This window comes from Tasmannia lanceolata, unplaced genomic scaffold (genome assembly GCF_043159265.1).
Source record: "Tasmannia lanceolata isolate RefF3 unplaced genomic scaffold, GAP_Taslan_0.1 ptg000054l, whole genome shotgun sequence".
In the NCBI taxonomy this organism is placed as follows: domain Eukaryota; kingdom Viridiplantae; phylum Streptophyta; class Magnoliopsida; order Canellales; family Winteraceae; genus Tasmannia; species Tasmannia lanceolata.
The window spans coordinates 2967075-2984838 of record NW_027518731.1 but is presented as its reverse complement, the minus strand read 5'-3'; the positions used below and the strand labels follow the sequence as shown (position 1 = coordinate 2984838).

General features: G+C 37.3%; 1 protein-coding gene across 5 annotated transcripts in view; it reads right to left on the bottom strand.

Moving 5' to 3' along the window:
• Positions 1-17764, bottom strand: part of MAD1 (mitotic checkpoint family protein) — a 38636-nt gene that overhangs the window by 9719 nt on the left and 11153 nt on the right. For 4 of the 5 annotated variants that reach the window (XM_077375684.1, XM_077375683.1, XM_077375681.1 and 1 more), the window contains exons 4-10: positions 16219-16416; positions 16044-16136; positions 15438-15560; positions 14214-14461; positions 13424-13595; positions 813-917; positions 516-719 (exon numbers count right to left, since the gene is read on the bottom strand). In XM_077375684.1, coding sequence (XP_077231799.1) covers positions 516-719; positions 813-917; positions 13424-13595; positions 14214-14461; positions 15438-15560; positions 16044-16136; positions 16219-16416 — 1143 coding nt within the window. The remainder of the gene's footprint in view (positions 1-515; positions 720-812; positions 918-13423; positions 13596-14213; positions 14462-15437; positions 15561-16043; positions 16137-16218; positions 16417-17764) is intronic. The other variant, XM_077375685.1, reaches the window with a different exon arrangement.

Genomic DNA, 17764 nt, shown 5'->3' with positions numbered 1-17764 from the left:
CAAAAACCCATATTATTATTATATCAATTTAAACAAAGCCTCCATAAAAAAAACTACTCAAGACCTCGCTGCATAAAATGCAATACTAATGCATAAACAGAAAATGCAACATTAATAATATATGATTACCAACAGGTTTATGTGGCTGTAGAAATGACCAGTAAGGATTTTCCCCATCATAAGGAGTTTCACCTATCCTAGAAAGGGGATTTTGTTTACAGATTTAGCCATCCATTCTTAAATCCAGAATGATGATAGCATTTCAACACCATTACAGTATATTACAAATATTCCCCATCATCTCTGTCCCTAGCTACGAACTACATGTAAACATGCATGGCGCATAAAGGAGACACTGAAAGAGCACATATCACTAGCAATCTTTAGTGGCACAAATAATACGTTCAGCCCACAGGAAAAGGGAATGGTGATACAAGAAAATTGAAAAGCTTAACACATCTAACCACAACCAACAAGTTAGTATTAATAAGAGTATCGAGCTTTCCAAGCCACACCTTAGACTCCAATAAAGAAATCTCAGAACGAAGTCGATCGCCCTCCCGCTCCAAAGACTTTATTCTTCTTGCTTCATTATTCAGTTTTTCATGCAGCAACTTCAATTCCTCTCGTTGACCATTAATGATTCCCCTTTGTTCATGTAAATTTCTTTCCAGATCTCCAATTGTGGCTTCCCTTTCAGCAAGGGATGACTCGAGCTCCTGCATTTTTCGAAACCAGGGGAAAAAAGAGAACGTGATATACTACACAATCGATAAATAAGTAACAACAAAAGAGAGTTGTTTGACCATTACAAGGGATTCATTTGTCCTTCCACTTTCTACTTCCCCACTCTTCTGCTTCTTCCATCCAATCGAATCATTCCGTAGTCTATCTCTTTCTTCAGTGACAGAAGAAAGCTGTTATTCACATAGAAAAGTTACTACAAAAAGGAACATAAAACAACCAAGATAGAGAGGTTTCATAATCCAAAGAACAAAATGAATCATAAATACAAAAGTTAGGACATGATCATAAAATAGACATCTCTAGGTATCCTATATTTCCAATGAAGAGAAGACATGACATTGAACAAACGGTAGCAAAAAAATTGAGTAGAAGTGGTACATGATCATCCAAATTAATCAACACCAATCAATGAATAATAAAAAGCACATAAACGGCATAAAACTACAAGGTTGATCAATATTGACAAAGAAAAAAAAAAGCCCAAAAGTAAAAATAATATGAGTAAACAGTTCCTGCGCTTGAGCTCAGATAAGCTTATCTGCGTTCGAGTGCAGGAACAAGGGTGGGCCCACATTTTTTGGGTGATCCTAAGCATTCATTTGAAAGGCCCCATCATGGATGGGGTGTATACCAAAATTCAGCTCCATTGGATCATCTTAGGGTGTCCATTTGTGGGTGAGAAAATGGACATATACTGTTTGTCCACAAATCTGCCCATTTTTTCACCCCACAAATGGAAGGGTTAGGTTGATCCAATGGAGCTGATTTTTGGTACACACCCCATACATGATGGGGCCTTTCAGATGAATGCTTAGAATCACCCAAAAAATGTGGGCCCACCATGTTTCCTGCACTCGAGCGTAGATAAGCTTATCTGGCTCGAGCGCAGGAACTGTTTCCTCAAATGATATATAAACATAAACATATATAATATGGTAGCTGGCATTGCCACCCACTTGTTTTTTAATACCTTGCAGCCAAAGGCAATCCACGGTGGGGACATCTATTTGGTGAGGTCCTACATGCCTAATATGCCCCACGTGTCCGGAATATAAAACGAGCCCAATTAGATAAACAAAAAATAGAGCCATTTCTATTAAATAATAACCACTCCATGATACGAATCCAGACTCAGGATTCTGAGTGTAACAGCGGGCAGATGACTTCGATCTTCGATCTGGATGGACAACTAGCTTATTTGATTCAGACAACCCAGATCGATAATCTGACGGCAAAGATCATCCATTGATGTTAAAAACATATTCCAAATAGCCGGTTGACCTACATATATTTTTCAGAGATGATTCAGATGTCACACAAGCCCTTTTTGAATTCCATAAGGGCTCGTTTGGATACCTCGTGCATTTGTATTTTGATTTGGATTTGAGTTTTGGATACAAAACACATCAATCGTCTTCATGATCATGTTTTAAGAGAGAGAGAGAGACAGAGAGAGAGAGGGATGTCTCGCTGCTGCCGGAGCAACGTCGAGGAGCAGCGATGGTGAAGGAAGTTGCCACAAATATTGATTTCCAAAAAATATCTCGCAGAAAATATTTGAAAATCGGATTTTTTTGCACCGTCGTAGCTGATTTGGAATTCTAAGGATCTAATTTTTTATTTTTTTTTTTTTTTTGAATGGATCTAAGGATCTAATCCAGTTCAAAATATTAACTAAATCCAAATCTAAATCTTGTTGGTATCCAAACGTGGCCTAAATTCTTTAGGGTATTCTTTTAGTATAGGGTTTTAAATTAGTCCTTTTATAAGTCTTTTACGTCCTAGGTAATAGGGTATTTTTTCCATCAAAAGAGCTTTAGTTATTTGAATTATTAGTATTTTAAATAGGCCCCACATAAGTATTATAAAAAATTTAAGTGGGAGCAAGTCTTTAAGTCCTTAAAGAGGGTAGTTTAGTACTTTGGGTTTGTAGTTGTTGGATATAAATACTTTATGTTGGGTGTGGAAGACAGGTGGGGCCACCCGCTGAATTTAAGCATATCAATAAGCGGAGGAGAAGAAACTTACAAGGATTCCCCTAGTAACGGAGAGCGAACCGGGATCAGCCCAACTTGAGAATCACATGCCCATGCCATTCGAATTGTAGTCTGTAGAAACGTCCTCAGCAACGGACCGGGCCCAAGTCCCCTGGAAGGGGTGCCAGAGAGGGTGAGAGCCCCGTCGTGCTCGGACCCTGTCGCACCACGAGGTGCTGTCGGTGAGTCGGGTTGTTTGGGAATGCAGCCCAAATTGGGCGGTAAATTCTGTCCAAGGCTAAATATGAAAAGGCTTCTTGTTCTTGTTCTTCTTCTTCTTCTTCTTCTTTGGTGAGATCCCAAAGAAACTCATGGTGTGAAACATTGGGATAAGTAGATTACTTCTTATTACTTGTCATCTAATGTTCTACTAATTTTCTCTTATTTTTCTTGATTTTTTCCCTAACCACGTTCTTGGGAATCCCAAACCTCATTATTCTTACCCAAAATCTCTCTTGCATTATTTCTGACCTTTTTCTACCCATCCCTTACCTCTATAAGCCATGCGCCGACTTCTCTATACACTATACAATATGTCCACCTCTACCTAACCATGGTTTTAGATTTCAGCTGAAACATTTCATTTTGGCCAAAATATTTGGATTCCGGCTTCTATCAAAATGAAATCCACTTGAATTCGCAAAAATACCAGATTTAACCTAAAATTTCAGTATTTCGTTAATGTTTCGGTCAAAATATGCGAAACATGCATTTTCATATAAAAAAGTAAAGTTCCGTCGAAATGTCAACAATTTGACAGAACCCCTGACAAAAATCAACTCCACTCGCAGAAAAGAGAAGAACAAGAACATTCCTTTAAGATATTTCTAAAACTGACAAATACTAAAAAACAGTGGTGAAAAATCTTACCTGAATTTCAGCCATGATTTCGTACCAAAATTTTTCCGTGATTTTACAAAATTTCGTACCAAAACCGAAATGTTTCCATTGTATTGATGACCAAAACTGAAACAGAAATTTAAAACCTTGTACCTAACCCTTAACCAACACCAACACCTCACGCACACCTATCTACCTGAAACCCCAAAATATCCATTGTACAAATTCTCCTACCTTCAAAACATCATTCAAATCCATCCATACCCTGCATCCCTTTTTCGTTTTGTCCCAAAACTAATTTTACAACTTCCCGACATCTGCAAATTCCCGACTTGTGTCCGCACACCTCTTGACCAAGCTAAAAGCCTTCTTTGAGATCCAGAATCTCATAGGCCTCTGCTGTTGTTTTGAGACCTAGTAAGATTTTGTACGAGGGATTAAAATTTATTCCTTCTGGGGTTGCTGAAATTTCCTAGTTGCGAGATTGTGACTTCTTCATATTCTTGTTATTTGCATGTTTATGTGTAGATTGATTATATAATTCAATTTACTCGTGAAACTCTCAAAATCTCTATTGTTTTATTATATATTCATGACCAAATCATAGAAGTTGTCTGTTGTCCAGATTTGTCGCACTTTTGTTATCATTCTTTGGGAAATGATAATTCACCCCTTTTATTTACTTGGGACAGCCAGCTTCAGTGTATCTATGATTGTAGAAGGGCTGATGTACTTCACGTGGGAAGGATTCAACGTGCCTGATTGCCATGTACACTAAAGCTGGCTGTCCCAAGTAAATAAATGGGGCGGATATATATATATATATATATATATATATATGAGAAAAGGGTTCCTTCGCTCGAGCGCAGATAGCATATCTGCGCTTGAGTGCTGGAAACATGGGTGGGGCCACATTGTTGGGGGGATCCTAAGCATTCATTTGAAAGGTCCCATCATGGATGGGGTGTGTACCAAAAATCAGCTTCATTGGATCTAGGGTGTCCATTTGTGGGGAGAAAATGGACAGATTCTCTTTGTCCACTAATCTGCCCATTTTTTCACCCCACAAATGGACACCCTATGGTGATCCAATGGAGCTGATTTTTGGTGGACATCCTATCCATGAAAGAGCCCCACAAATTAATGCTTTGGATCCCCCCAACAATGTGGCCCCACCCATGATTTTCTATGGAAATGATTTTACGGGCACAACCTACCTATTGATGTTGTGTTCCATCACATGGACGGTTTGGATCAACCTATGATGTGGTACGTACAGTTCCTTGTCGGCCCGTGCATCGCACGGGGTTTTTTTACGTGTGTGTGTGTGTGTGTGTGTGTGTGTGAGAAAGAGAGAGAGAGAGAGAGAGAGAGAGAGAGAGTAAAGGGTTCTTGCGCTCGAGCACAGAAACAGGGGTGGGCCATATTGGGGGGGATCCAAAGCATTCATTTGATGGGCCCTTTCATGGATAGGGTGTCCACCAAAAATCAGCTCCATTGGATCACCAAAGGGTGTCCATTTGTGGGTTGAAAAATGGGCAGATTTGTGGACAAACAGTATCTGTCCATTTTCTCCCCCACAAATGGACACCCTAAGAGGGTCCAATGGAGCTGATTTTTGGTACACCACCCATCCATGATGGAGCCTGTCAAATGAATGCTTAGGATCCCCCCCCCCCCCCATGTGGCCCCACCCCTGTTTCCAGCACTTGAGCGCAGATAAGCTATCTGCGCTCGAGCGCAGGAACCCTTCTCTCTCTCTCTCTCTCTCTCTCTCTCTCTCTCTCTCTCTCTATATATATATATATATATATATATATATATATATATATATATATATATATATATATCACTTCCCTATTCTTTTCATATTCATGGACGTCCACGATTCGATAATCTGTCACCCTCGTTCCAGTCTCTGGAAACCCCATACAAGTGTGATCTATCCTATATCACTCCACAATTGACATTCACGGGGCAAAAACTGCTACGTTCTCAAGCATGCTAGTAGGTGAGCAACTACCAGACTGAAGCCATTGAAGATTGCCTACCAATGCTTTAAGAAGTGTGCAGAGTACAACACCAAGAGGAACCTAGCAATTGAAGACAAAAGTAATAGGCCTTGCACTTAAAAGTATAAATCAGGAAGAAGATTCAAAAACTCAAAACAGAATTATGGCGTTTGAGTGTTTGGGATATGGATGCACATGTTTGTATGTTGTGCAGTGACATTCTTGTTAATAGTATCCTTAACATGATAACATCACATCTGTTGTAAATATAATATGCATGCTTAAAATTTGTAGAGGTGGGGCATACAGTTGAAGAACATTGGAGATTGACCAGGTCAAGATATTAAACGTTGACATCTCACACATGGCAAAGTAGGGGGGATGATAAGCACTAAGAAATTTAAAGTGGAGTGACACGATTCTTATTTTCATCTCGTGAGAATCCATATTCACATGTAAAACGGGCCCTTCTAGTAAAATAACACAAAGGTTGAAAGCTAAGTTATAAATCCCGTTTTGTTCGCCGTTTTGTTTTGGCGACCGGAACGGAACGTTTCGGTGTTTCATCCGTTTCTTTCCGCATTTCGTTCGAAACTTTTCATTTCGCTACGACAAGGGAAATTTTTTATATTTTTAACAATTAAAAATATGAAAAAAAATCCAAAAAATCAGAAATTGTAAGAAACAATTAAATGAACTAAATATGTAAAAAATGCATCTTTATTACTTAAAAAACAAGGTTTACTACAACTAATACATAAAAACAAGAAATAAGCAAAATACATCTCTAAATCACATCTCTCATAACAAAGCTCACTAGGTCAAGTAACTCATCAATCCTCCTCAGGTCTGGGACTTTAGGATCATCATGGTGAATCGTATGGTTGAGGATCATCATACTCAACCGAGTGGTAGCCCTCGTCGTCGTCGTCACCACCATCTCCATGAGGAGTATCTTCAAGGTTTGTGTCGGCGGCGGCGGCGGCCCCAGCAACTCAGGTAGACACTTCAATATTTTCCCAACCAATGACTTTTGGCGTTAAAACAACACCGCCATCTTCTACAACCCAATCCATCATAACATCTAGGTGATCTATACTCAGTGGGTCGCTAGTGATAGAAGATTTTATCTTTAAGTCCCTGAAAATAATGTCCAACACAAATGAGAAAGTACTAAGTTTAAATTTAAAGTTTAAAAATCTAAGAGGTGAGATATGAGAACATTAATTTCAGTTAAGTAGCATATCTTTCTTGAAACTTGAGGTTCTAATGGACAAACACCAGGTCATTCAATCTCTAGTGCTCCAACCAGTTTCTCCTTGACGAGTGGATGTGTTCGAAAGTGCTCCGGTTCCTTTTACATCCAGTCGCACTACAAGTTTGGCTAGAATTCAGACGGTGAAACTCTGTAACTCCGGGACGCCATTTCCAAAGGGGTTCCACCATGCAACTGTAAAATAAACAATAATCAAGCATTTACTTGTAGAAAGTTTACATGAAATAAAGTTAATTAAATTAATAAACCAATATACTTGGTCCCAATGGATTGCCATCTTCAATGCAGACATATCGGAAGTCTCCCGATAGCTCTCAATTTGACTGGTGATAGTGTCATGCATAACTTCATCAAGTACTAATCGGTTAACGCATTCCATCAAGCCTCTGGTGACTTCATTGTGCTTGGAGAAAGTAGAACTGAAAAAGAGAAAAGGTTAAGAAAGTATCCTGCTGCATAGAGGGGACTGTAAAGTTGGTTTTCCCATCTTTGGTCCATAATCCTCCAGATGGGAATATAATCTGACTTTTTACTCCTTAACCTTTGGCCCTATCCATGGCCTCATATAGGTAACCCAACGCCGGTTTGTCTTGCCGGTCTACTCTCACTAGAGGCTCGCTGATGTTTAGAATATGCTTACAGTAGTCCCCAAAATTCTTTGTCCAACACTGTAGTAACTATCTCTTCACTCAATTGGTGTCGGACATACCTACTAGTAGCATACTCGTCAGACATGAACATTTGTTGAAGTGCTTTCTTATGAAACACCAAACATTGTATACTTAAGAAATTTGTAGCAAATCTGGTCTGCGCAGGTGGACACAAGTCCCTCCCACTTGTGAAATTCTTTCTCACCAAGTTCAATAGAATTGTGTGATTGTAGATACACCTCGTAACCTTTCAAGCCTTGTCAATTGTGCTTCCTATTAGATGAAACACATCCGGCTAGCCCAGGTGCTCTAAGATCAGATCTAAACAATGGACTGCACACAGGGTCGAGAAGAAGGTGTCATATTTGATTTCTAATTTCTTCCCAACAGCTTTATAACTTGGCTCACTATCAGTTATAAACTGCACTACATTTTCTGGACCTACTTCTAAAACAATCTCATCAAAAATTTTAAACAACGCATCGACATTCTTCACTAGGCCATATGCATTAATGGATTTTAAAAAACTACTCCTTTAGGACAATACACCAAAAAGTTAATTAAGGCACGTTGTTTGGTGTCTGCCCATCCATCGACCATAGTGTTGCAACAACTATTCCATGAATTCTTAACTTCCCCCAAGTAGCTGTTTACTTCATCTACAGTTTTCTTCAATATGCTCCCCCTTAAATCGTGAAAAGTAGGTGCCTTATAACCCGAACCTACGACATTTATGGCATCAAACATCGGTTGCTAATATGGTGAATTGGCAACATTAAAAGGCAGGTTGGCATCATAGCAAAGCATGCCAACTGTCATGTTTGCCCGATCTACGGTTTCTTTAGTTGCCAAAGCACTCTTAATGCCTGGTTGGGATCCAGGGGTTGTTCGTGGTGCAAAATAATCTCTCAACCCCCTACAATACCCTTTGTTTTTCTCTTTGCCTCACTCGGTTCTACAACAACTTCATTCCCCTTACGCCTAGGCGCAGGTGGTCTCCCACTGCCAATGTCTTCCTCCTCCCCCTCCTCCTCCTCTTCTTCCTTCTCTTCTTCTTCTGGGGTGCCATAAAAACTACCTACCTCTGCTCTAGTTACATTTTTCCTAGCCTTTTCTTTTCTCATTTGCTCTAACATTACCCCCATTCTCCATTTTACATGGCATTGACTTTATTACATGCTGCTACTTCGCAAGGAACACCCACTAGATGTTCTTTAAACCGGATTATACCTCCACCCTTTATGAGTTTATCACAAAAAGTGCATTTAACACAGTTTCGGTGGCCCAAAATCACTAGGCCATAGGCCCATGTCAAGTCATCTGATCTAGCGGGTGCGGAACCAATAGACAAGACTCCTCTAGAAGGTACCCAACTCATATTGTATTTTGAGTTTAATTGAAGAAAAAAAGAATAAGGAAATGAAATTAACTTAATGAAAAGAAATGAAATCAAAGAAAGCTTTCACTTCCCTTAAGTTGAAGTGTTTTGTAGGAGAGATAGTAGAAGCCTTCCAAGTTGAAGCCTTTAGAAATGGGGGAGATCGGAGATAAAAGCCTTTGAAGTCGAAGCCTTAGTCGGAGGAGATAAGCCCTTGTCTTGTAGTATAGTTGTATGTGTTGTGTAGTGGAAGCTTGTAGTACTTTGAAGCCTTGCTCCTTCCCTTTGAGAATGAGATTAATCTTGATCTTGATCATGATCCAAATTATTTGGATCTTTGGATGGGGAAGACTTAAAATGTAGAGATCTGAGAAGCTTGAAGAGTCTAAAAAAAGCTTAGAGTAGATAATAGTATGTGGGAAAGTGGTGTAGTGAAAGTTGTAAGAGAAGGGTGAAGGAGAAGATGGTGGAAAAACAATGGTTAGAGAGGTGTATATAGTGATGTGAAAGCTTTTGGATGCGAAAAAGACGAAAAGTGCCCTTCCAACGTCTATAAAACGGTCAAAAATGAGGGTAGAAGGGTCAAAATAAACATATCCAACAGCCATAATGGCATTTCAATAATTTTTTTGAATTTTTTCCGCCTTTTCATTCAATTCCGGACGAAACAGGGTGTTTCGCCCGTTTCATCCGGAATTCCAGTATTCGCCGAAATTCCAGCTGGAATGACCAGAATCCACCTGAATCCGGCCCGGAACGAAATATTGGGGTGTTTTGTTGCAGAATCCGGACCGGAACTGGAATTTCGGTGCGTTCCGGCCGAAATGAAACGGATTTTATAACTTAGGTTGAAAGAAAGAACTCCATAGTCCATATTAATCCGTAAAGCTACACTTATAATTCATTAATCCGTAAAGCTACATTTAAATTTGTAGATTACAAAAATTATAGCAGTTGTTCCTTTGTGGGATGCATGAGAAGGTAGTTGAAAAACATAGCGGGGATTCAGAAGCTCAGAAGACCAGCCTTCATTTGTAGGAGGCCCTAAGTTCATTGCATTAGATTGTGTGGAACCATGAGGCGGCGTCAGCCTAAAGGAGAAGACGAAAGGCCGAGAGACACATATCATATCAATAGAGCTATTTCTTATGAAAATATTATGCTCGACATTGTCCACTAAGTCCCATCATCAGACTAGATGTTTCACCACACCAAACAAAATTAAGGATGAGTTTGGTACCAGTTTCAGTTTGGTGGTCACAACTTTCAACCGGTGTCTTATTTTTTGCAGAGGTTTCTTGAATCAAAGTTTGGTGATAGCAAGAATTCATCAAAACTCTTAGCATGTGAAGTGTGTTAGGTGAGGAAGTAGTCAAGGTTTTAAATGTCAGGTTCAGTATGATTGTCGGTAACCACAGAAATGCAAATGTGTCAGTTTCTGTCATAGATTTTGGTGAAAATCTTGTAAAATGACGGAAATTAATGGAAATGCATTCAAATGATAAAAAAGTAAGATAAAACTTTGTGAAATGAAAACACAAATACAAACTTAGAAACCATCATATAGGCAAAATAGACATCCATGATAGTTTTAGCAAGTACAAACACTAAATGACATAAGCTGTCGCACGTGTCCTGAACAGAAAGGTCCATTCTAAACTGAAGATGATCAAATATACATATGCTTCAATTAAACACAAAATGTAGGGAAAAAAGCCACTTCATTCATTAATTTCACAAAGTACAATATAATGAAAGAGTATAATATATTGATGGAAATTTAAAAGATAATAAAAGATGAGTAAAATAATTAATTTATGAAATTAAAAAAATCTTACTCCGTTAATTGGTAACTTAGGCAGGAATAATTCATATATAAAAAAATAGAAACTTAAATGCATATATGATAAAAAAAATCCAAAAAAAAAAAATTTCTATTTTTAAAGGATTTAATGACAAAATAAATAAAATAATTAATTTTTATAAAAGGAAAAATAAAATAAAATAATTAATTTTTGAAATAAAAAAACCGACTCCTAACAAACCCATATAAAAAATTAGAAGCTAACATGCATAAATGATTAGTTTTTAAACAAAAATATACTTTTTCTCAATTTCTAAAATCATAAATTCATGAAAAATAAAAATCAATGCACTAATCCATGTGCAAATGCATCAAATCAACAACAACTACTTGATGTATTTGGACGATGATTGAAGAAACAATCAAAAAATATTAAATAAGCATTTAACAAACAAAAATGTGCAAACACAAGGTTTTAAATGCACTTTGGTCGAAATTTCAGCACGTCATGCCTAAGTTTTATAATTTACATGCTAAAGTGACTATGTTTCGATCAACATGACAAAAGTTATATAGATCTATACGTTTTGACTGAAAGATTTCATTTCGCCGGGAATGAAAACAGAAACATATTGAGCATTTCATGTCAGTTTTGAACGAGAATTAGAACCATGGAAGTAACGTGCATCTTTTGTCATCCAATGAGAAAAAAAATATAGCATATGCTTATGATGGAGAAAGACTAAAGGTTTTCGTTTCAGAAAATAGAAACAGGGCCAACATAAGATATTTTTTGCCCGATGGAGTTGCCTTAGATACAAAAGAATAAAAGAGTACACAGAGCCTCTTCACAAGCATTTTCAGACTCTCTTTCAGGTCTCTCACATTCAAGGGAAGAGAAAAGTCTCAAATTACAAAGATAAGATATTATTCGATTTCCCAATGGAGTTGCCTTAGATACAACCATTTTCATGAGGCATTATAGTGACCATGACCAACCAAGAGATCCGTGTATATTTGGGTTTTATTAGCTTAAGAATTTAGTAGCTTACCTTTATAACCAAGGGTTTAACTTAAAAGGGTGTTAGTTATTTTTTTAAGTGAGGGCATTTTAATCCTTTCACGATTCATCATGTTCAAGCAACCGGGGAAGACCCAACGTAGGGTTTAAGCTTGGGTTTCATTTCTTGAAAACGAACTTGGTTCTTTCTCAGGGATTCCAATCCCCAAGGGCTTTCGACTTGGATTGGAACCTTAGTGTGCTGTATTTTGATACTTTCTCATAAGATCTCTTTAATCTCTCTTCTCTATTATTTGGATGATATTTTCTGTTTCTGGATTTATTCTTGCTTAAATCTCTTAGATTTGCCCCTGATTTGTGCTTTGCTATGATTTGTGGACATGGACACGGGTGTCGTGTGTCGATACGGACACGAAGTGTCGGACACGGCGAACCCCCAAAATTTAGAAACGGGGACACGACTAAAATATAGAAAGAATATATATGATACAACAGCAAATATTAGTTAAACAAGAGTTAAAAAAGAGTATTAAAAAAAAAGTTAATAATAAAAGAGGTAAACACAATATGCAATAATAAAACAAAATGTCACACTTGACACAGCACAAAAATGTGTCCACGGACTCCACGCAACCAAATCAAGCCTAACACTTACAGCAGTACATTTAAAAGTGTCCAAAGGAGTGTCGACACGGGTGGACACGCGTGTGCTGTCGGTCACGGCAGGACACGTGTGTCGGCAATAAATTCGAAGTGTCGGCTACATCATCAGTGCTTTGTTTGGTTTCGGGGTTGTTTTCCATGCTCTCGAAACATTTATTGTAGATCACATCAGATTTGTTGTTTTTGAACAGTTAGAACACTCTCTTGCACCATTTAGAGTGTGAAAATCATTCCCAGAACTGCATCAATTATGTGCACATATATACATAGAGAGAGAGAGAGAGAGACAAACAAACAAACACACACACAGAGTCCCCCTAAAAGAGTAGGTTTTTTTCTCTTGGATCATTTCCCGGCTTAGCAATGAGTGAATGAATCCAAAATCTCCAAATGCTTAATCAGCCATTAAATCCTCACATCTAACTGCAGGTGTTTTAGACTCCCAAGTCTTACTTTTATATTGCAAAACGACAACCAGAATGCTATGTAAAAGAGTACACCAACAGGAATTGCAAATGTTTGTCCATAATTTCTCTCCCATGAAACTATAGCTTCCAGAAACAAAACTCGGATTTTAGAAAATAGCTAACTGTAGAGAGCATGTGACAAACAATATGCCTCACAACAGATTAGGGACAACTGAAATTTCTATAGATCATATATGTCCAAAATGGCAAGGAAAAAATAGCATGGCTGAAAGTTGCTAGAGAGCATGTGACAGACAATATGCTCACAACAGATCAAACACAACTGAAATCAAGGTTTGAAATTTCGGTTTTGGTTTCGGAAACCGAAATTTCGGTGGATATTTTTAAAATTTGGGTAATTTCGGTGTAAATCTTAAAATCTCTGTATAAATTTCGGTTTCGGTCCCAGCCGAAATCCGAAATTTCGGTGGAAATTTCGGTATTTCGGCTGAAATTTCTATAGATCATATATGTCCAAACTGGCAAGGAAAAACTAATATGGCTGAAAGTTGCCTGATCTAATACTCACCATCAACTCAAGGCGTTTAACCTCTGCCATTAATTCTTCTGCTTTCTCTTTGGCCAATGTGACCTCGGTTTCAGCAAGTTGTTTACCGAGATCTGTGACTTCCAGGGCCACCTCCAACTCTTTCAAACGAGCACTCACCTCACCAACCTTCATCATGCTCTCAATCACCTCCCTACATCACACACAAGAGCAACAAATTAACTATGAGAAGAGCATTAAATGGTAGACACTGCATATGTGAAGTGTTAAAAGTATAAAACATTATATAACACCATCTCCAACGGGTTTGAGCTTTTGGAGTAATTCGTTGTTTCACATGGTATCAAAGCAAAGGTCCTGGTTTCAATACTCCTTGATATTAAAAATCCACATGTAATGGCCAACCCAAAAGAGGGGCCACATGTGCAATGTGTAGGCCAACCCTAAAAAGAGGGGCCACACGTGAGGCGGAGTGTTAAAAGTATAAATTATTATATAACGCCATCTCCAACGGCTTAAGCTTTTGGAGTAATTGGTTGTTTCACATGAAGTTCAAGAGAAATCTAACAACCTAGAAGATCTGATATCATACACCAAACAGGCTTTGTGCGGAAAGTTTTAAGAAGCAAGATCATGATTTTCAGGCTAGACTAAGTTCTGCAATGGCCCCCAGACAAATTTTCCCTAACGAATATGTAGCCAAATGGCTGCAGTAATTATATGAGATTATTTTAAAAAAAAAACTACCTCCATCGAAGATGTACAACAAGAAATGAAATTAAAAATTATTGGAACAGGAGAGAGCACATACTTTTGCAACCCTGCAAATTTTCTGGGTACGTCATCACAACAAGAGACACCAGGAATCTCTTTGAAGATAGATTTCCAAGACGTCAGTTCATCTTCCAATTTCTTCACATTCAGCAGTTCAGCCTGTAGTTTGAAGAAGTCCTCTTCTGCCCGTTCTCTCCGGCTCTTCTCTTCCAACAACTTTTCTTTCAATAACTCATTATTTACATGAGAGGATTTCAACTTCCTTGCTTCTCGCACATCAGCCTCCTATTAGTAAGTGAAATCAAACCAAGTAAAGTAGATAAATTTTTTAGAAAGAAAATGGAAAGAAATTATGACAGGAAACAAGAAAGTGGTCCGTTGCACAGCTCAAACAGAAAGCAGCTCAAATAAGTTCAGCAGTAAATCAATAAAGGAGAAACCTAACAGAAAATAATTACAAGAAATTATGAAGTTTCAATAGCTATTAACACTGATAGAATGATGAGTTTTTAAGGTTAATGGAGGATGATAATCTTGATTGTTATGAGCACTTGGTAGTCTCTCTATCAGGATCCCCAATCCATACATGAAACAGAAGAAGAAGAAAAAGAGAGAAAATTATTTTTAGGAAAACAGTATTGTATGGAATGGACCCACCGCCACATGTACGGTGATTGAGTCTGAATCTTGTCAACTATCACAAGTCCGGTCTATTGCCCCTAGTCCCACACTCATCGGATGATCCTAGCCCCTTGGTAAAGGGAAAAAACACCCAATCCTTGGGTAATGCTAAAAACCACGCAGTCCTTAAATAAGGCTTGTCCAGCTTAGTAAGGTTGACATAGGTCCCTAGCAAATTGTGAACAGTTAATGAACCAGTTTGCAGTATGAACTGCAAAGTAGCAAACAGGTTAAGTGTATGAAATCCAAATAAAAAAATATTTAGCTTATATATCTGCGTCCTAATCATTCATCGCATACTAAGGACTTTAAAATGACCAGGGAAAGAAACCATTACTATTTAAGTATCTTGAAGAGATACAGAGAAGCATAAAACTGAGGCAGTAATGGGCATATAAAAGGAAGAACTTCGAAAAGATAAATGCAATCAGTCCAAGGAAAGATCCACCCTATAATAATGAATGTCACTTGTATATCATAGAAAATAAATGAAGAATAAATTTAAAATTGCATGATTTTTTCTTTTTTTTTAATGGAAAAAATTGCATGAATATGATACCAGAAAAACTAAACAACTTACACAGTTCCTAAGCTCTTCTTGCAGATGCTTCACCAGAGTATGGGCATCTGTGGAAGTAACTTCTTGAGATAGAGCAGTGAGACTCGACAGTTTCTTATCTACTTCACACTTCTGATGAAGACACTGGAAAAGAAAAGTTAAAATGGCATATCTATGAGTAGAATTTCATACTATAAATGGACATGAGGCCTGGATAGTTGAATACATAAGTTTCAAAGCAAACTGCTTAAAGTAGAAATTAAGTTATATAGTTCAGAGAAAACACGTAAAATCTTAAACCCTGTCTCAATCGATTTATCATCGTCAGTACTTTTGATACTTAATAAAGCAAATTTTATAAAACTGAAACTAGTTCAAATCACATTACTACAGGTTTCAGCCGCTAAAACAATTCTTGCAGAAAACATCACTTGCAACTACAAAAATCTATCCAGTGATTTTCTTTCTAGGGTTTGTGTTGTTTACCATATTAAGATTAAATTTGAAACCCTTTTAAATAAGAAGCAAATGCATAAAAACAATTAAAAAGAACATTCCCGAAAATTATGCTAATGAACCAACAGCAATTATGTGCAGGGCAAGATAACTTCAAGAAATGTTGACAACCTCATCTAGCTGTTCTCTGAGCTCCTCTAATTGCTTCTTCAGTAGCTCCGACTCTTTCTCTGCATTATTTGCTCTGCAACCCATTCGTTCAAGCTGAAACAAGGAAAAGAGCAATAAAATTATAGAGAATAAATATATCAAGTCAAAACCAAGACCAAGGCAACCTATGACTCACATCTGCATTTATTCTAGAAAGAGAAAGCTTTGACTCGCTTTGCAAATGTAAAAGATCACTATAAAGACGATTTTTCTCCCTTTCCATGCCTTCAGAAACCTGCCGAAGTTTTTCTTCTAGCTGTATAGCTTTCTCTTCAGCTGTAGATACTGAAGACTCAGCATTCCGACGAAGGTCTAATTCCTTCTTGAGTTGTACCTGGATTTCAAATCACATAAAAATAGTACATATGTATCTCATGAAAATTGAGCATAGTAAGACGCAAGCAAAAGTCCTCAGGTCCAACTACCACACAAGTAATGTACACAACAATATCAATATGACTCCAGTCCAGAGAGAAGTAAAAACGGAAGCAGAAGTACATCACAGCCATGGTTTTAAATTTTGACCGAAATCCGAAATTTCTTTTTTGAAACCGAAATTTCCAGAAATTTGATATTTAAAGAAATACCAAATTTCGGCCGAAATTTTGAGAAAATGGAATTTAAAAAAAAAAAAAAATGTTACAAAATTTCGGTTCGGAATTTCTGGCCGACATTTTAAATTTCAGTCCCAAATTTCGAAGCTTAATACCAAATTTCGGACCGAAATCAGTCCGAAATAGGTACCGAAACCGAAATTTAAAACCTTGATCACATCCATAGTCACAAGTTTAGCGGGAATTTATCTGCACTTGGCAACCTAGCATATCACTAAAAATTGATTTATCAGCTATATATCAGTAATTTCTAGGCAGTAATCTAAAATTTAGGTTATATATCGACAATAGGCCATAAAGTGCAATAATATTTACTTTTAACATTCTAAAGGCAATCGATTACATTTATTTATACTCAATGATATTTAAATAATTGATTTCTTATTGCTATAAAGCAAAATACTTTTACCACGAGAAAAATGCACAAAGTTTAAGGTATAATTGGCTTTTTAAAAGTACTCTTGGTACGATGCCACATGATGCTCCAAAGAAAATAGTAGATTTTTTGTCATGTAGGGTAGTCGTTTTTGGTAGATGAAAGATGAAAAATGAATAGCCTTCACCCAGCACATGAATGAAACGCATAGTTAAAGGTTCAATGATGAACCTATATGATGGAACCTAAATTTTATATATTACCCCCATTTAAATCCTTTATTGAATCTTTCAAAAAAAAAATCCTTTATTGAGATTTCACTTTCCAAAAGTTGCATGGAACCTATATTAACTTGCGAGTATTTGTTTAGGCAAAAAAAAATCTAAACATACAAAGCAATAAGTTACAAAGAATATAAGAGATGATAAATAGAAAAAGAAATTCAAGTTCCAGAATTCTGTTCAAAAAGATGTTTAGATTTTTGCAATGAAAAATGGCAAGACCGTTAAATTCTGTTCAAAAAGATGTTTAGCTAGATTTTGTAACGAAAAATGGCAAGACCGTTAAATTCAGTTCAAAAAGACCATTAAATTCTCACAATCCCATTTATCATATGTTGGATTGTCTTCCTTTAGTGCACTCCTTCACCCGTAACATATCCCAATTTACCTTGGCCGCTAATATACATCTTA